The sequence below is a fragment of the Peromyscus maniculatus genome, chromosome 20 (assembly GCF_049852395.1).
Source record: "Peromyscus maniculatus bairdii isolate BWxNUB_F1_BW_parent chromosome 20, HU_Pman_BW_mat_3.1, whole genome shotgun sequence".
Classification (NCBI taxonomy): Eukaryota; Metazoa; Chordata; class Mammalia; order Rodentia; family Cricetidae; genus Peromyscus; species Peromyscus maniculatus.
Window position 1 is genome coordinate 36,350,831 of NC_134871.1, and position 20,240 is coordinate 36,371,070.

At 46.9% G+C, this 20,240-nt stretch overlaps 1 protein-coding gene across 1 annotated transcript in view; it reads left to right on the forward strand.

Annotated features, from left to right (window-relative positions):
* Tg (thyroglobulin) overlaps positions 1 to 20,240 on the forward strand; it is a 186,485-nt gene that overhangs the window by 42,208 nt on the left and 124,037 nt on the right. Inside the window, exons 22-26 of the mRNA XM_076556000.1 lie at positions 1,959 to 2,129; positions 8,754 to 8,870; positions 10,964 to 11,079; positions 13,245 to 13,353; positions 18,413 to 18,604. Of these exons, the coding sequence (XP_076412115.1) occupies positions 1,959 to 2,129; positions 8,754 to 8,870; positions 10,964 to 11,079; positions 13,245 to 13,353; positions 18,413 to 18,604 (705 nt within the window). The remainder of the gene's footprint in view (positions 1 to 1,958; positions 2,130 to 8,753; positions 8,871 to 10,963; positions 11,080 to 13,244; positions 13,354 to 18,412; positions 18,605 to 20,240) is intronic.

Here is a 20,240-nt window from a genome sequence, read left to right on the forward strand (position 1 = left end):
CTTGCCAGGACCCCATGTACTTGGTCTTTCTATGGGTATGATACTTCCAGAGTGTCGAGTGACAACTCAAAACCCAGCTGGGTATTTTTGGGTTTGCTCTGGAAAGGACCCAGGCTTTGTGATAGTCCTTTTTATGAGAGCCTGAATTTACGTCAACATGAAGCAAATTGTTATTGCTTACAGTATGAATCATTTCCAGAATGTTTTAGAAAGTGATCAAAGGAGATGAAGCTACCTTCTTTGATAAGGAAAGTTTCCTTGGAAAGAAGGGTCATGCTAATAGGATGACAATGCTGACAGATTCAAACTGAGAGGAGTTCTGTAGGTAGGAACCTGCCCTTCCCTAGATCAAACTCCTCAGCATGCAGTGTCCTTGACATTAGAGCACCATTTCCCTTACTCACAGTGGAGGTGACCTGTCCATGCTGTCCATGTGCCACCATAGCGCTTTCTTAAAAGGGCATCTGTGTCATGCCCTGTCCCTCATTGTGGAGGGGACAGGACAGAAATGGGGGGAGCTGAAGGACCAATGCAGAAGCTTGTATCAACCAGAGCCACTTTGGTCTCTCCCTCCCCTTGCCAGCATGGTGGCTGAAATTGAGCAGCTGTCCTCTGTCAGTCTGTCCTCTATGAGACAGGCCATTGGTGCCGCATTCCTGGTGAAGCAGGGTGCCTAGAGTGAGAAGCACTGGGTTTTCTTAATTCTCAGGATGCAGGATCAGCATGTCCACATGGCAGGGTAGAGGGTGAGAGATAGGGATATAGGGTGGGAGGAATAAGGATGTCAAGGTTGGGTCTCTCTAGCTGCTGATTTCACGAGGGCTTTGTGTATTGCATGCACAGAGACCAAGACCTCCAGCCCTCCTCTTTGATTAAACCCAATTCCATCATCTTCCAAATTCCTGACCTCATCCTCCCCACACCCCTGTAACTTCCTCCCAAAGGTCCTACCCTCAAATTCCATCACATGAAAGATTGTAACTTCAGCACATGATTTGAGGCAGACACAATGTCAAGCCCATAGTTAGCAGCAGAGACATATTTGAAGTGTGATAACAGCTTCCCCCCCAACACATGCTCATTGACCCAGGTGCTGAGGTAACATGTCTGTGTAGCTGTAGAGGACTGAGCTCTGTCATGACCATTCCTCATTCATCTTCCCAAATCCAGAGCAGTGTTAGTGGATTGAAGACTACTGGCCAGGTGGAGGAAGGATTTCCAGAGAGAGGTAGTAACTTGAACACAGGGATAGAGAGGTGTTCATCCCTGGATATCATGCTTACATTCATGGACGTTGAGGGGGAGTGTGCATTTTAGACACTGGACAATGCAGTCAGCTTTGCAGAAGCTTACCACAGTGAAGGAGAGCTGTCAGTTACAGGAAGAATAGTAGCACTGGACAAGACCAAGTCCAGGGTCTGGAAATGTTGCAGTCTTTCTAGACAGCTATTTCAAACTGCTATAAGCTGGGTGGATTTTACAGGCAACAGAACTTTGTTTTTTACTATTCTGAATTCCGGAAGCCCCAAATCAAGTTGCCATCAGGTTTGCTGTCTACTGAAAATACGACAGATGGTGGCTTTCTAAGTGTCCTTATATGGAAGAAAGTACAAGCCAGCTCCTTTGTCCTCTTTTGTAAGGACACCAGTTCCATGTCTGAGGGTCCAGTGCTCATGGCATAATCACTTTCCTAAGGCCCCACCTCCTACTACGATCACACTGAAGATTAGATTCCCAAATATGGGCTTTATCGTCCATATGAAAGGTGCTCTATGGATTTGACAGAGAGCCTCGGTGGTGTGCTTGGCTGAGGGTGGACACACAAAGAGATCTCACCTAGAATGTCTGGATTACCCATAACTTTGACATCACCCGAGTCTAGGGGTTCTGGAAGGTGGAAGAGAAGGAACAGACCGCAGAGTCCTGTTGCTCATTAGCATGTCCACTTATTGTTCTAGGTGTCACTGACTGTCAGAGGAATGAGGCTGGCCTACAGTGTGACCAGGATGGCCAGTACCAAGCCAGCCAGAGGGACAGGGACAGTGGAGCAGCCTTCTGCGTGGACAGCGAGGGGCAGAGGCTACAGTGGTTGCAGACAGAGACTGGACTCTCGGATTCCCAGTGCCTGAGTATGTACTAGGTGTTGTATCCACTGTGGTTTCTGGGATCAGGGTCTTCAGGGACCTACAGAAAGGGATTACACAGAGATGCCATTTGTCTCTCTCTTAGTTAGGGTTTCTATTGCTGTGAAGAGACACCATGACCACAGCAAATCTTATAAAGGAAAACATTTAATTGAGGTGGCAGCTTAAAGTTTCAGAGGTTTAGTCCATTATCATCATAGCAGGGAGCATGGCAATGTGCAGGCAGACATGGTGCTGGAGCAGGAGCTGATATTTCTTACATCTGGAATCATAGGCAACAGGGAGTAGACTGTAACACTGGGTGGTGTCTTGAACACAGGGAACCTCAAAGCCTGCCCCAGAGTGACACACTTCCTCCAACAAGGCCATACCTACTCCAACAAGGCCACACCTCCTATTAGCTTCCAAATAGCTTATGGGGGCCAATTACTTTCAAACTACCATAGTCTCCTACTCTGTCCTAAAAGTTCTTAACCTATGGAGAAGTTGGAAGAAACATAAAATGAAAAGATTTCCTTCACTTAGATCTGTTACTATGCTTGCTTTTTTTGTTGTTGAATCATTTGAAAATAAGTTTCAGGAATCATAAGAACATTACCCCCTGAATAATTTAGGCAGCAAATGAGATGAATTTTCATAAAACCTGACCTGGTGAGGCCTCCTCTCTTGTAGGCAGCTTGCCTCTGTGGGTCTGGGTAGCATTTCTCTCTCAGTTGGATGCTGTGGAACTACTGGGTATCTGTCCTTCTTCTATCATTTCTTTATGAGGTGACTCAGGATGACTCGATCAACCTCTCTGATCACCAGCATCCCTAGTCTGTTTTCTGAGACATTGTGAGAATCCACATCTTCTCAAATGTCAATAAATACTCACCAAGCACTATCTCAGGTCCTCAGTGAGTAGTGGATGAGACAGTCCCAGGCATGCCATCAAGTCCTCCCACACAAGGTATGATAAAAGTCTACAGAGCAGAAGAGAAGTGTGTGGTGTCTGGGGTCAGAATGGAATAGTCCCCAAAGGTCTCCTTGCTGTTGGTGCAGTCCTGGATACTCGCTTACCCTCAGTGGTTTCCTCATTTGCAACATGATCCAAGGGCCTCTCTTATAGGGTGTCAAAGGCATGATCTCACTATGTCCAGCAGCAGTGACAGATACTTCAGACAGCTGGACTGAGGATCGGTTGCCACCTGCTCCTCTTCTGTTCATGAAAAAGTATGGGGGCGCTGAGGCAATAGGCAAAGCCCCTTTGTGCTGGCCTCCCTTTGGTCCTTAGGACTCAGCTCCTCCCTTACATACCTTCTCCCTTTGCTTGAGGCGCCATAGCTTGCTTTCTTTTCCCACTGGACCAGCTGGGTTTGGGGTGAGTCCTGCTGGCCAGACTTATTAACTGTGCAAGAAAGGGGTTGTCATGTGAGCTTACCATGGGCCAGAATTCCACATATTCAACACTTTATACTTGTGAGATCCTTAGCTTATTTTCTCCAATATTTTAGCCCAGGACACAGACACAAGGAATGTTGAAATGCTTGTCTCTAACCTAACGCTGGGATACCACATAACTAGATTTAATCTCGGATACACCTCACTCCCTAACCCTGTGCTTCCCATTTCACTTATCTGTGTCTCTATCCAGATTCATTGCATGGGTGCACGCGCACACACGCTCATACATTTTCTCACACACTTGTACATATACACAAACACACATCCATATGGCTTTTTTTTGTCCTCTGGTGAAGTCAGTGTAACTAATGATAAAAGGAGGGACAATCTGAATAAGAAATGATCATTTCCTAAGGATCTGGGCCATCATTCCTCCTCTCCAGAAAAGTGGTAACAGATCTCACACATTTTGTGGGGGAGAGTGTGTACATCCCATGAAAATCCCAACAGAAGTCTTATTTTTCTTAATTTTTATTATATTTAATTGTGTGTGTGTGTGCATGTGTGCGAGTGTGCGAGTGTGTGTGTGTGTGTGTGTGTGTGTGTGTGTGTGTGTGTGTGCACTTGCCATTGCATTTGTGTGGAGGTCAGAGAATCAGTTCTCATCCTCAAGTAGGCTCAGAAATTGAATGAGGCCATCAGGATGAGCCATCTCACCAGTCCAGAAATCTTCTTTTCTCAGTACCTCTTCTTGTGGGCAGGGCTGGCAGCCACAGGAGTTGAATAGAACTGGCAGATTCTAAGAGACCAGGTGGGGGCTTCTTCCCAGGTGAAGGTAGAGTGTCCACAGAGGGGACACGCATGCACAGCAGCCCTGGTGCTCATAGGCTACTCAGGAATTGTTGCCTGGGTGCTTTGGAGCCTCTTTGTGTCCCTGCCATGGCTCAGTGTGAAGATGGTGCATACAGTTTGTAAGACATTTACAGCTTGTGCTGCCTGGTGGCTTTCCTGGTAGCTTTTCATCGTGAAAAGATGCTTTCTCAGCAGCCTAAGGAGCACTCAGGAGCCATAGCTCAGTTGACAGCTAGGGGGGATGTCCCCCAGGCACGGACTTCTGCCCAGTTTTCAGGGCATCTTCAGCTTCTTTGGCAAAGCTGTGAGTTTATTTCCCTTTCTGCATGTGCAAGAGACTTCTGTGTTAATGAACAACTCATCTGGGGCATGTCAGCATGTCCCCTCTCCATACTGGGAAGGGGAGCCTTCTTTTGGGAAGGGAAGTGCAGTCTTACATTGGAGGCTTTTTTTTTCCACCAGAGAATACACAGGCTTTAGAGTTCAGCCTTCCCACTCTCTCACAGTGTCTCCTTGAGTGGTGCTCTTCTCTAGTATTCCTGCTACCCCCTGCCCACATCTGCCATGTCATCTTCACACACCCCAGGCTTGCCATACCCCCTTCCTCATCCGCCTGTTCAGTCCAGTGATTTCTCCATGGTGGTCCCAACAGGGTTATTTTAAGAGTCAAGCCTCCTCACACATTATCTCCTGAATGTCTCTGTGGCTATGCACCCCTCAGGGCAAAGTGAGGTTACAATATGGCACCTCCTTTCTGGGTTCCAGCCTCATTGAAGTGTGTGATTTTGGGACGACAGCTCACTCTGGCATCTATGGGTCTGCCAGGAAGGAGAATCCCTTGTGGCTTGAGTTCTTGTGACCAATTTTATAAGTCCTTAGGAGTCCTCACTGAGGACAAATTTTGTAACCCATAGGTCAGTTCTTCCATGCTATTTTATTGAGTCCTTATAACCAAGAATCTGGGACTCTCAGAAGCTGCAAGTGTACCTGAGGTCACAGAGCTAGTGAGAAATGGTGGCATTGGGATGTGACAGGAAGTCAGAGCCAGTATGCTTTGTCCTGTGGCCTGCTGTCTCTATGTCTTCAGGGCCTACTGAAATAAATAATAAACGGCACTGGTTACTGGCACTGGTTACCACTCAGAAAGGTCATGGTCACGACAGAACCCAGTATCAGGTTTAGAGCTTTATTAGGAGGAAGAGTGGTGGGGTGGGGTAACAAGAGAACCAGGCCCAGGAAGGAGCACGTGTAGAGAGCAGAGAGAAAGATGGCGGGGTTGGGGGAGAGAGAGCAGAACACAGAGAGAGAGAGGGTGGGGTCTGTGTCCAGCTTTTTAAGGGTTCCCAGTGAACATGCACAGGCAGGCTTACAGAGCTATGCCATGCATGTGCTGATTGCGTGACTAATGACTTAAGACAAAAGACCCTTTGCTTAACTCCTGAACTGCATGCATGCAGTCATGCAGCTGGAGCACAGCAGAGTCCTAACACCTACAGCTGCAGAATCCTGAGGTGCCCTTTCCTTTCTCTGTGAGTACTTGGCCAATGTACTTCCCACATTGCCTTGATTTACTCCGAGAACTCACCTGACCCTGACCAGGGGAAATAGGTCAAGTTTATCTTCTCTTTAACTTTAGATCCAGGTTCTTAATTCTGCTCTTGTTGACCCATGCGGTGCTTTTGGGTACCACACCATATGTCTAAACAGATATAATTCCCCACTACTAGAACTATACAATCATGACACACTCTCCTGGCTCACCAAGATGAGAGTTACATTGCAAATCATACACTTGTCCATGTGCCTATTCAGCCATTCAGCTATTCACTCACCCACCTGCCCATCTAACTCACAGAACAAGTGACTGGTATCTCCATCATCATGCCAGCTTGCAGTGGTTCAGATAGAATCAGTGCATTCTTCTTCCCATGGATGGCAATGGGCACATTCATAGCTATGATTCGTTGTGCAAGAGCCATGGCTAGACATATGCTGTTTTAACATTAACCTTTAGGCTTCCTCTACAACATTCTGAAACTCTGCTTTGATACATGGCAAGTACATAAAGCAAACATATGAATACAAAAATTAATTTTCACTTGCCCCTCTGCTCTGCTGGCAATGAACTTCTTCATAGCACCCAACACTGTGAAGAACTCCACTGTCAGGGGCTGTTCGTATAGAATCTCTAAGCAGAGAGATGAATGTACTGCACCTTTAGTAGACTTCATTAGAGACGCAAAGAGCTGTAAAGTTTAGTTTAATCTAGAACATAGAATGTAGTCTATATCAAAATGGCCTTAGTGACCCTGGAATGAGTCTGCTGTGGTATTTGCTAGACTGGCACTTCTAGAGTATAATCAAAGTAATAAGGAATGGAAAAATAAAAAGAGAAGGGGAATTATAGGGAGCAAGGCTGAGTGTGGGCTGAGTTTATGAAGCTGACAACTTTAGTGATGAGTGCAGAAGGGTCACTTTGTAAACTTAGAAAATGTTTTATTAATTTTTAATAGTTTTCAAACAAGTGTATATTGTACACAAGCAAATAACCCTGGCCATCTGCTGTTCCTTTTCTCATTCCTGCCTCTTTCAATTAGTCCCTTTTGTTTGCTTAGATGACAGTTCCACAGACTGCTGTAGACGAATTTCTAAACAGTCTTATTAAATAAGAAACACAGAGCCAAATACAGGGGTGAATCATAGAAATAGCAATAGCCACCAGCTAACCTTAGCTCATCACACCGCCATAGCTTCCCAAGTGATTGATACTGTCTGTCTAACCAGCACCTTTATTGCCTTGCTGTTCTGTCTTTTCATTGGCTCTTAGCCCAGCTACCTCACTTCCTTGTCACTGCTTGTCTGTACAGACCTCCCGGTCTCTATGGTTGGTACTGGGATTAAAGGCATGTGTCACTACACTTGGTTGTTCCCTAGTGTGTCCTTGAACACACAGAGACTCTGCTTGCCATGTGATCGGATTAAGGGCATGTGCTACCATTGCCTTATTAGCCAATCAGAATTTTATGGGAATGGATTAATTTAAGCTATAAGAACAGTTAGCAAGAAGCCTGCCACGGCCAAGCAGTTTGTAAGCAATATAAGTCTCTGTATTTACTTGGTTGGGTCTGAGCAGCTGTGGGACTGGCGGGTGACAAAGATTTGTCCTGACTGTGGCCAAGGCAGGAAAACTCTAGCTACACTGCCTGACTTCTGTTTATGGCTGGCTATGACCTCTGATCTCCAGGCAAACTTTATTTATTAACATACAAATAAAATATCACCAAATATCAGCAAACAAAATATCACCACAGACTACTTTTCTACATCAAAGTACTCAGAAAGCTTGAAGCCTCCTGTGTCTATATTAACACTTTAGTGTTTTATGCTTTGTATAGGAAAGCCAAGAAAAGATGACTTGATGTATCATCTACTTACATTTTTTTCTGCTTCATCATTAAAAACATGGATGTATTGCCCTGTGCAGACCAAAGTAGATGCCAGACTCGTTTATAATGAATTGGATATATATGATAATGAGCACCTACATCCAGGTTTGTAATGATGACTGAATGCGCTAAGGGGTTCATAAATAACTTTTCTGTGTTTTGATAGAGACCTGCAGTATAGGCACACTGGAGTTTTTGTGGTTTGGAAGACAATTCTATTTCCTTGATGATCACTCCCATTCTTCTGTCCTTTGTGAGGAATGTGTTCCAAGTCATAACGCTGTAGAAATTTGTCTTTGTTCCTCCTCACTTGTCTAATTCTGTGAGCAGGTGGCTCTGTGAGTCCCACCAAATGGATCTCAAGTGTGTTGACGGTAGCTAGATAAACAGATGACAACCTATCACTTAAGTAAATACAGTCTGAAAAATGCAGAAGCCACGTGACTCATCTCCAAATCTGCAAAACCTCATATGCACATGTTTGATTTGTCTTGTAAAAATAGCTTACTTCAGAAAGAATTTGGATTATTTTAGGGGAGGACATTTTCACTGTAATCATCATGCCATATAATTAGCATTCAAAGACAGGGAAAGAGATGCTTAGACAGGAAAATAAAAATCAAGTTAACGATGAGAAAAGATGGGATGGAAGGTCCAATATAATGTTAGATCTTCCTTTTACTTCCAGAGACTAGGGTAGGAAAAGGAGACATAGCGAGCTATACTGCTGAGAATTGGATGTGAGGCAAAAGGGTGGAGTTCCTTTCAATGGTAATTGTTCCATTTGACATAGTTATGTGACCAAGGGCGAGGATGGGTTCCGAGATATCCAGACGTTAACAGGACTTTCTAGCCTGACCTAATAGTCACGTGCATATGTCCTCAACACACCTCAGGCTGGCATCTCACAGGTCTGCTTTCTTTGCAGTGGTGCAGAAATTTGAGAAAGCTCCAGAATGGAAGGTGATCTTCGATGCCAATTCTCCTGTGGTAGTCAAGTCCAAAGTCCCTGGTGCTGACTCCCCGCTGGTGCAGTGCCTGGCAGGTAAGTGAGATGAGGAGAGGCACCCATGGAGAGACAGGGCAAACTGCACTATTCAATATGATGAAAAATTTAATTAGTCAGAAACATTATAGGCAACTTGATTTATGACATGTTTGTGCAATCCCTGACTTCTCTGCAGTTTATCTCATATCTACTAGCTGCCAAGAGTAGCACTGAATGTTGAAAAATAGAAATGTAGTCATCTGTGTATCACCACACACCTGTGTAATTTGTGAGCTGAGGTAGGAGTAGCAACTTCTGCTCATGGGGTATGCCTCTCTACAGGGGTCATCTAGAAATTCTACACCCAAGGGTGTTTGTAGTTTGTTCAATAACATGGAGTTAGCAAGTGGCAAGTCTTAAATTCAAACTCAGACTAGCAGACATTAAAGTGGCCATTGTGACCATGGCCACATACCCTTTTCAATGGCCCTCCGAATAAGGATCTCCTTTGGATAACATCTCTGTCTAGGCTAAGCCTATGCTTGTGTTTGTATGGCAAACACAACACAAAGGCAGGAAGGAGGGGCCTAACAAAAGGATCTGTGGAACAATGGCATGTGGGAGGGAACTAGGCAGACCATGCGAAGGAGAAGGTTGTGCAGTCGTGAGGAGGCGGCCCCAGGACAGCAGACTCGGTAGGTACCTTTGAGGGTCGCGTGCCCCTGCAGAGGGTAATACACATGCACCATGTGTGCCATCACAGTCGGTAGCACAGCTGGGTTTGGAAAGACAAGGCAACAGGCAGATGTAAAGGAGGTGTAGAATTATATGGAGTGAGGTCAGCAGAGAGGACAAGGTCCTTTGCTGGCACCAGGAGGTACTTTATCCAAGAGGGTGAAAACCAGTGCCTAAGACAAGGGGACAGCAACAGACAGAAGCTAGAGTGAGGTTACCATGTCAGGAAGACTACCATGTCTGACAAGATAGGGTCTGATAGAGATACGAGAGCAGGCTATCTCACTGCGAGGCAGGCAGGATCTGCAGATCAGTGGGGTTTGGATATCTTCAACCAGGAAAGTTATTTCTCATGGCCCAAGATGCTGAAGCCCTGAAAACAAGAGCTTGGCAGCCTTGGTCTGTCCTCAGTTTCTCAATGGCTGTCTTCCTGCTTTGTCTTCACATGGATTCCCCCTGTGTATCTGTGTCCTCCTCTCTTTTCTTTGCTCGGACATGGAGCATGACCTCATTTCCCATCATTTAATTACTGCTGTACAGACCCCCAAATATAAATAAATTACAGTCATATTCTGAGATACTGGTAGTTAGAACTTGAACATAGGAATGGGAGACATAATTATTCCCATAATAAGCATCAAGAGGCTGTTGCAGAAGGACACATGGCCATTTAAGAGGAAGGAACATGAAATGGCTGTGGCACTGTTGGGTACCACTGTTGATAAGAAAAGAAAGTCGTAAGAAAGCCATGTACCATTGAGAGTGGAATAGAAGGGTGGAGAAGAAAATAAAGATGTGGGTCGTAGGGTCCCTGGGGACATTGTGTGCTTGGGACATGGTGCTAGTGCTGAGTCTACATCAGCACAAATTAACCTGATTGTTCTGATACTGACCTGGAACACTTGTTGCCTTAACTGCCCTTGTTCCTAAGTCTGAAGTAGGGTCTTGCTTGTCGTGAAATCAAGTTAATTTGGTTGAAGGGCAGGAGGCCTTTAGGGCTGGGGCGTGTGGGCTAATGTGAGTCATTTTACTTGAGTTCTAATGGAGCAGGGTATTTGTTGGTTGAAAAACACTATTTGCTTTCTACTGCCCAATTCGTGTGGGACAACATGGAAGAATAGGTATTTCTTCAATGTGTGTGTGTGTGTGTGTGTGTGTGTGTGTGTGTGTGTGTGTGTGTGTGTTTATGTATTCTGTGTGTATTTGGGTACAATATGAATATTTGTGTGTGGATGCCGTGTGTGTGTGTGTGTGTGTGTGTGTGTGTGTATGTGTGTGTGTGTGTGTGTGTGTGTGTGTGTTGTTTGGTTAATGGGTATATGTACATGAGATGAGGGTGAGGGCAGGGTGTGGGGTTTGTCCCATCCTCAGCATCATCTGAGAGTCCAGAGGTAACTCTCCCATGGTACTTGCAGATTGTGCAGATGATGCGGCCTGCAGCTACCTCACGGTGTCCACAATGGGGCCAGAGGTTTCGTGTGACTTTTATTCTTGGTCGAGAGACAACTTTGCCTGCATGACTTCTGATCAGGTAAGTTGCAACAACTGTAGGCAGCTGTATGCTTTTCCACTGTGTCAGACATTCTCTCGTGTTTCTGAGGAGGCAGTCAGGTGGTCCCTGGGCCTGAAGACTGTCAAAGGGGTGCGTCTGGGAATTACAGCTGTAAGGGCCAGAGAGGCTAAGCAGGAAGAGTGTAGCATCTGACCAATCAGGACAGTGCCTCAGTGTCGAGTACCCTCATCATCTGCCATTGCTTACCTCATCAGTCAGCTTGGGTCCTCACGCTAAGGGGCTACTGTCCAGAGCCCTAAATATCATCTGACCCTGAGTTCTGGACACCAGCCTTGCTTGCATTGGAGAAGTCAAGTGTGATTGTGCTTTGAAAATATAAAAAGGTTAGACATCCATCAGACCTACATGAGACTGCTGTTACTACAAGTGAAAGCTATTGACAGATAGGGAGTTTTAGGTACCATTGCATTAAGATAGAAGGGCATCCCACCGAAATTAAGTCCCAGGTCCCAGCATCCTACATGCCTGGTCTTGCAAGTCTCTACTTTACTATCCAAGTTTTTCTGGGTCCTCTTAGAAAATATCGACATACTGAAATCCTTTTTTTAGCTTGTGCGTATTTTGACACAATGAGATTTCTTTTCTTCCCTGCTTTCCTCATGAGTTTTGCATATCTGCATCTTTCCAGGATAGTAGCCAGTCCACAGTATGGATGCGTGTTACCTACTTCAAGTGCTTTCAGGTTAGGGCACCCAGGAGCGTGGTAGTTTTAAGACATCCCTAGCACTGGGCACCGCATGTTCCTGTGTCTGTGCACATGTGTCGTCAGAGTGTTCCTGACTGATGCCCCACCAAGGGCATGGAGAGGGCTTCCGCAGAGTTTTTAGCAGCTTAGTTGATGTCAATGAAGTGCTGGCAGGATTCAGATGGACATATAAGTCCCTCCCACTTGTTTTCTGCTCTTTAGCGCCCAGATCCTCCAGAGAAGCCACACAGTAGTAAATGATTATAACCCACATTACAGGAGAGTGTGAGGATGGAAGAAGGCTTCCAGGTGGATCGCAGGGCCATCTGTTGGGAGCATTACTATGATGGATGTCACTGCTGTCAATGTCATGCCCCTCCCCCAGTCTCTTAACTAGGCTAGCCGGAAGTTTCACAGGAAGTCCTGCGTGGAGCATGGTTAAGGTTCCTCCCCAGCGTCCTGGGCTCTCAGTGCTGTCCTAAGACAGGGGTGCGGCTTGGATGTTGGTTACATCTGATTGGTCTGCCTCACTGCAGTCTAGGACCCCATTCCAACAGCTCTCAGAGCCCCCCTGGCTCTGTAGCTCCAACGCCTTTCAGATTTGGGAACCATAGTATAGGGGTTCAGTCTCCCAAGTCCAGACATCCGTCTTATGGTTCCTGCCCAATTAGGAACTAACAGAAGGGATAAAAAGGGCTTTCACCACTCTGGGTCTCTACCTCAATCCCTTTCAGGTCTTCACAGCCCCCTTCCTTTTATGCTCTCTGGGGCCCTTCCTTCCCTCCTCAGGCCTTCCTCTCCTCTGTAAGGAAAGCATGAAGAGACAGTGCTTTCAAGTAGTCCATACTTTACTCTCTGCCCTAGAAAGCCCTCATGGGAAACCCCGTGGCTGGCAAAATACTGAACACAAACCATAGATGACTATGGTCAGCAAATTAGAAGAGCTTCAAGATGACCAAGAATGACAGGTGCTCTGGAGGTCTGATTCATCTTCCCCAGCCTCAGAACTGGCCTGTGGACAGAACTGTGCACCTCCGAGGCCTCCCCTGAGCTGGCTCTCCTCCCACCTCTCCTCTCTGCCCATTTCCCATCTCCCTGGAAAGAATTCCTGGTCTCCAAGTTAGAGCCCCGCCCACATTCAGTTTTCCAGGAAGTGCTCCTGGGTCCTGCCTCTCTATAGCATCCATCACTGTCACCACCGTGGCAGACTAGTCTCCAGTTGCATGCCTTTTGCAGCTGCCAACACAGTGGATGGGAGTTTGCTGCTTCCATGTGCGCCCCTCTAATAGACCAGGAAAACTTAGAACCAGATGTCCTCACGAACTTCTCCTGCAGCCCCTCCATAGAGAACCGTGATTATAGTTTGGCAAATATGTAATTGCTTTGCTATGAATCATGGGGAATACTGGATAATAATGGGGCCTTTTTCCACTTCCAGGAACAAGATGCTGTGGACAGCTCAAAGGCAACCAGCTTCAGGAGCCTTAAGTGCCAGGTGAAAGTGAGGACTAGAGGTGCAGATTCTCTGGCTGTGTATGTGAAGAAAGGTAGGTTGATGATGCTGGGGGGCGGACACTCCGGCTTCCCTTGGTTGTGTTTGGAGTGGTTTTTAGCATGATGCCTCTGTGAGGAGGAGACTGTCTCCCCCCCGCCCCAACTTCACACCATGCAAGAGACCGGCTGCTCCCCCATTCCACCTAAAGCAGGCTCAGCCCACCTGCCTCTGCAGACAGACAGTGGCCTCGGCAGCTGCAAAGGAATTTCTGCCTAATGTTCATTTGAGCCATCGGTTCTGGTTTTTATCCCGGTCTTTTGGGGCTGTGAGTCTCATAGTGCAGGAACCAAGGAGCCAGTGGTAGCTCAGACAACGCAGACATGCAGCCCAGTCAGCTGGGCCTATGTGCCATGCATACCATGGCCTTGATCCTGCCTACATCTGGCATTCCAGCAGGTCCCAGGCTTAGCTTCCTTCAGCCATGCCTCTCAGGCCTTCTGACACCTCTTTTTTTTCCCTGAGAAGACCACCTCCCCACCTCGTCAAGATGTGAAAAAGCTTTCTTTTCCACCTCTATGCTCATGGGACACCCCCCCCCCCGTGGGGCGGTGTGCATCTGCGTCACCTGGGAGATGGCAGATTCTGAGGCTGTTGATGGGTTAGGCCAAGATATCAAGGTCTTTTTTTTTTTTTTTGATGTTTGCTAATGGAACTGGTATTTCTTTGTTGTTATTGCTTTGCTTTGTTTTTCCTTTTGTTGAAGACAGATTTTTCCCATGAAATATAATATAATATTTTATTATCATCCCTTAGAAGTCTGTTTGTTTTCAAATGAGGGACAGAAAGGGGGTGGATCTGGATTGGAGGGGAGGTGGGGATATAAAGGTCTTAATGTTCTCCAAGGTCTGGTACCACATGAATAGCAAGAAATATTCTACTACGTGTTACACATCTCACTTTCCCATGTACCTTTTCTTCTGCCTTTTGGAAACTTGAAGAAAGGCCTTAGAGACGCAGACTTTCTTTAATACCCCATGTGTCTTTAAAACTTTATCTATCTATCTATCTATCTATCTATCTATCTATCTATCTATCTATCTATCATCTATCTATCATCTATCTCCTATCTATCTACCGACCTATCATCTACCTATGTGTGTGTGTATGTGAGCTGGTGCACATACGTCACAGCATGCATGTGGTGGTCAAGGAACAACTTTTCTCCTTTCCCCGTATGGGTTCTAGAGATCAAATCCAGGCTGTCAGCCTTGGCAGCAAGAGCCTTTCCCTCCTGAGCCATCTTGCCAGCCCTTTCACAGTCTGTCTCTCTGTCAGTCCCTGCAGCGCTGTGCTGAGGCCTCAGCGTTCTCAAAATCCCACAGGGAGAGCAGGGAGAAAGTCTGGGCCCCTGGGAGTAGGTGAGGGATGAGGAGCAAATGTCTGCATTCTCCTGTGGCCTGCACCCCCCTGTTCTGCCTTGCCTGCCTCCTGCTCCCCAACTGCAGTGTCAGTGAGGTGCCAGCAGTATGCAGCTGGGTTCTGTAGCCTGTGGCTCCTTCCACTGTCCGGGTTTTCTGGGCTCTAGCTTTCCAGTGGTTCTGAGAGGCAGGGTTTCTGACTTCTCTGTCTTATTTCTGTCTTCGAGGCAGCCAAGCGGACTGAACCCCCACAGTGCTTGCTGTTTGATCTCTGGCATCTTCCCAGAAATTCTAGACCTTAATATTTATAACAGTGAAATAGGGGTCCTATATGGATCTGGTGTCAGGAAGGTGGGATGAGGTAACCCCTGCTTCCCCAGGAAACCCTGCTTAGCAAGTACTGGAAGAGTGAGAATGTCTACAACTATTCTCATGAAAATTTCTGTTGGCTGGGGACCAGAAGACACCTAATGGAGGCAGGATCTGGGATGGGAGGTTTGGAGAGGTGTGAGGTGGTGTTCTCTGAGGACTGCAGCTCTAGGCACATAGACGACAGCACCCTGAAGCCTCAGCCTTGAACTGGAAACAGCTGGTGTTAGATGGCCAGACCGCAGTCTCAGCTGACCCTACAATACCCTTCAACCTCTGTAAGGACAAGTGCCGGTTTGTCCCCTCACATCCCTGTCCCGATGGAGCAGAGTGTGTATGGGGTACCAGAGACTTCCTGGTGTTGGGTTTCTCTGATCTACAGCCAAGGCTGCTGTGACTTCCGCCTCAGTGTGCAATGGTTTCTACCATCCATTTTTAAGCATAAAAAAGCTTCGGGATTATTTTATCCTAACAATAAAAACCCAGAACAAATAAAGTAACCCCAGCTAAAAATGTCCCTTGAAAACTGTAATTTAGCCTTTTATCGCACTTAAAAACACAATTGCATTTAAGTGTTTGTTGTCTTGTGCCTCCCTCTGTCTCCTGGAAGTTTATATTTGGATTACAAGGGGAAAGTGAGAAGCTCTTTGCTGCCAAACTAAACCAAGGGCAGAAGTTGGCTTGCTGCTTTATTTTGCTTTCTGTCTGTTTAAAGCCAAGATGTGTTCCCGCTGTACTGGAAGTGGAAGGCAGCTGGACTCAGCCTCCTGTGTTTTCTCCATCTCTGATCAGACTATTTCCCACTCCTACTTTAGGCTCAGTCCTTTCTCCAACATGCTAATAATATGTTACAGGAGGAAATAACACAGTTTCTAAACAGCCCTCACTCCTCAAGGGCCATCATGTCCAGCTCCGCCCCTCACCCTAAGTCACTTGTGTGATGGGACCAAAAAAAGAGGGAGGGGGAGTATCAAAGACTCCCAGCTTGCTATGATGTTCAGCATCTCCTGCTCTCCTCACTCAGATGAGGTCTATGGTCCTGGAACCTATGAGAAGAGCATGAGAACCTTAGCATCATAGGAAGCCAATGTTGGGAAGCTCCTGTGTGATGGGCTAGCTCAGCCCCCAACCAAAAGATGAGGTCTGGAAAGGGGAAGTGTCGAACTACCCACTACATCCAGGGGAAACTTCCTCCACATATGATCACTGTGATCCGCCCCACTGTTGAGAACATGACAGCCATGTAGGGCACACAGTCTTGGCATGGAAGAACTGTAAGGGCTGCAGTGGCCCAGTGGCTAAAGCTGGAACAGAACAGAACACTGAGTTGCAGAAGAATGGATTCAATGAGGAGAGCATTTTGTAGGATGTGAAGTTCTCTGATTAAAATGAAGAGGAGAGATGAGGCTAAAGTGAATGTGAGCTGCTTTAACAGTCAGGGGAAGCCCTAGAGGAGACAAGTGATACTTGAAAGATGGGAGGAAGCCTACTACATGGCGATTTCAGGGCCTTCTGTGGCACTTGTCCTGTGTGAAGGACATCCAGGTCAGCCTTGACTCTAACCTTGGCACCAGGAAACACTGGCTGGTAGAACAGCGGTCTGAAAACCTATGCAATGAGAATGGCAGTAGACAGTCACACAGCAACCACTGAGCATTCAAATGGTTGTGGCAGCATAGCTCTGGTCCAATGAAATCAGTATTCAGACAGTGGCATTTGGCTGAAAACTAGTGATGCACGTATCTGGGAGCTGATGCGTGGACATTTTCTCACATAGCTTAAATACGGGGGAAGGGATGGCATCTTTTCTAAAGGCCCAAGGTGTGAATGAGATGCAGGGAAGGAGTGGCAAGTTCTAATGGTGACAAACCGCGGTGGTTCTTTTAAGGGAACCTGGGCTCCACTGAGGGAAGGTGGCAGCTTTCCACGGGATGCTAGGTAGATGGGGCCGAATGGGTCCATGCTTGGAGGGAAGAGATGCTGGCATTTTGGAGTATATAAAACACCCGTTGGGCATAAGCTAACACCGGGACCATTGTGTAGCTGTCTTGTGTGCAGTTTGTCTCTGTTCAACATCCATGAGGGGAAGGCTTCTCAGGCCTGTGTGTAGGGGAGGAAGCAGAGGCCCAGAGGATGCTGGCACTTGTGTAGCAAAGGGCCATCAGGGTCTGCCCTTGGGACCTTCAGAATCTAAGGCTGCACCATGAGCCTCTGCAGTGTCTCTAGGAATGACAGGTAGTGCAGGCCTGGACCACCACTGGGCTGATGGGGAGTCAGGGAAGGAAAAGCCTGGGCTCTGAGTCTCTTCTTCCACCTACCTGCTGTGGACCAGGGAAGCCAATTCACATCAGAGACCAAGGCTGTCTCCTCAGAATAACATGAACACAAGAACAAGGCTACACACACACACACACACACACACACACACACAGAAAGAGAGAGAGAGAGAGAGAGAGAGACAGAGAGACAGAGACAGAGACAGACAGAGACAAAGACAGAGACAGACAGAGATTTTGTAGATTGGTACTCTTGGAAGAACCAGATTTAGGAACAGGCAAACCCCAGTGAAAGCCACTTTTAACTGGAGGGTTAGCAGAGACAATATGACCCTGCTAAAGTCGATGGCCTAGTGACAAAAAAAGATGTGTTGAGTTCTCTAGAAACAGCTGTTGTTGTTGTGGACACTGTAGAAAACAGCTTGAAAAGCAGGTATCAGCAGGGGCTGAGTGATGGTGGGTCACATAGTGAAGGGTCACATGTCAGTGACTTTGGAAGGAAGAGCCTAAGACAGGCTGAAAGCAAGAGGCTAGACCCCTTAGCTCTGCAGCTGCCTTGTCTACTCTGAGTTCCTCTGTGGTCGTTTGATATAACAAGATGGAGGAAATAGTATTCATTGTGACTTCTGAATGATGGCAGCTAAGTTCCCTTGTCTGCCACTGCCATGTGTTTGGGCATATCTGTGTTACATATATAAAGCAATAAACATGTAATGAGCTGGTATAGGGTGCAGTGTCTATGCAGACAGGAAATTGTCACATCGGAATAATCAAAGGAACAGCACATGCAGTTTTCTAGGTGGGCTGATATTCACAGGTATAATACGTGTGCTCCAGGTAAATGGCTTTGAGGTCCATGTATGGCAACCATATCCTCTCCATGCATGGTCAAAGTATAGTGGTTTCATGCCAGAGAGAACTCTGTCTTGGTCCCACACTGTTCCTGGCACACATGGGCTGAACTCAACAGACTTGATTGAGATCAGGGAGCTCTGCTCAACCCCCTAGGTTTTGAGGTCTTTTCCATCTTTTTCTGTCATTTTTTTAGGCCATGAATCTACTGCAGCTGGTCAGAAGCTCTTCGAACCAACAGGTTTTCAAAATGTGCTCTCCGGGTTGTACAGCCCTGTGGTGTTCTCAGACTCGGGGGCCAACCTGACAGATGCACACATCTTCTGTCTGCTCGCCTGTGACCGTGACTCCTGCTGCGATGGCTTCATCCTCACACAGGTCAAAGCAGGTATGGCCAACTGGAGGGCTGGGCCTGACCAGGGATATGGGGCACTTGGAGACTCAAAAAAACCACAGTGTAGAGCCTGGCATCGGAACTCATTAGCACGATGTTACCATGCCCAAATGGAAGGTGATATTCACACACGAAGTCAGAGGTAAACCCTGGCCTCTTACTGATGTCACCGATCGTGCCAATACTTCCTGTTATAACACTGGTTTAATCTTTATGGTTGTCTTCAATTTTATAAACAAAAACAGAGGCTCCAAGAATTGAAATAAATTGCTCAGTGCTATATAGCTTCTGAGGGTACAGGGTGGCATTTGACCCAGGTGTATCTTACTGTGGAAGACTGGCAAGGTCACTTTTGGTCAAACTGCCTTAGCTCGCTCCTCTCTGCTGCTGCTGACTATATTGATAACCAGCCTATGGAATATCTTCCCTGGGTCATTTTCAGTGGTCCCTCAGCAGTGGGTACCTTTTCATTTTTCAGAAGTAAACCTACGCACTTGGTAGTGTGGCCTTATGGTAGGAAGGGACTGGGGTGCTATAGTGTAGATCAGGGTGAGATCGTAGGGATTCGGTGGTCTTCTGCGGAAGTAGAGGCTGGTCCATGCTCTAGGGGTAAACAGCACTTAGATGAAGTGAGAAACCCAAGGCAATGCTAGAATAGGATTTACTGGGTGTTAGGCTAGAGGCTGGGAGACACCATCTGGCTTTAGGACCACTGGCAGACTCTAGGTCTCAGTAATCAGGTCAGCATGGCGAGAGGATGCCGGAAATAAGAACTCTCATTCTCTTTTCTTGCCCGTCTGTCCTTTTCTCCCTGAAAAGATTATCAAGAGAGAAAAGGATAATTGGTAATGACTGGGCCCAGAAAGAAAGTTAAATACAACTTTGGAAACCTATCATGTTTGTTCTATTCTGAGCAGAAATGAAGATTTCCTTAGATCTCAAATAGAGTGCATAATTAACTTGGTGGATCGAAGAGGGAGGGTAGTTGTGGGCGGAGGAAGAAGGGTACATTAGAAGTCAGTGCATGATGAAGAGGGAGAACTTCACATTAGCTGTGGTCCTCAGAGCAGGGAGAACAAGCAGAAAGTGGCCTTGGCTTAAGAGGGAGCAGGAGGGAGAGGTTGCATCAAAGGGACCTTTTCAGCTGCACCAACAAGCGTTTCATCTTGAGACCACTTGGAAGCCATGGGAGGCTTCAGGACAGTGAGGGTCATGGTCACATTTGCATTTGAAGCCAGCACTCTGGCTGGAGTGTGGAAAAGGTGACAGATGAGGCTCACTTGGGTGTGGAGGGGTCAAGAAGCTGAGAAGCTATGCGGAAGACCAGGTGGCCTGGACTAGGCTGGTGGCAGTGGGGTGAGGAAAATGAGGCAAATCAAGAGGACTCTGGGTGTGGGCAGTGAGAAAGAGGAGATGTGTGACTGCCTCCCATGGTGGGAGTCTGCTCTGTAGTAAGTGATGAACAGCAGGGACACCGATTGCATGACACCAGAGGGAGGCTTAGAGAGCTCGGGAGTCCGCCTGGGCATGCTAAGTCTGAAGTACGTTTGAGACATTTACAAAATGTGGCTCGTTTTGGTTGCAAAGCTCCAGGGCCCAGAAACCACTGGATAAGCGGGGACATCAGAGG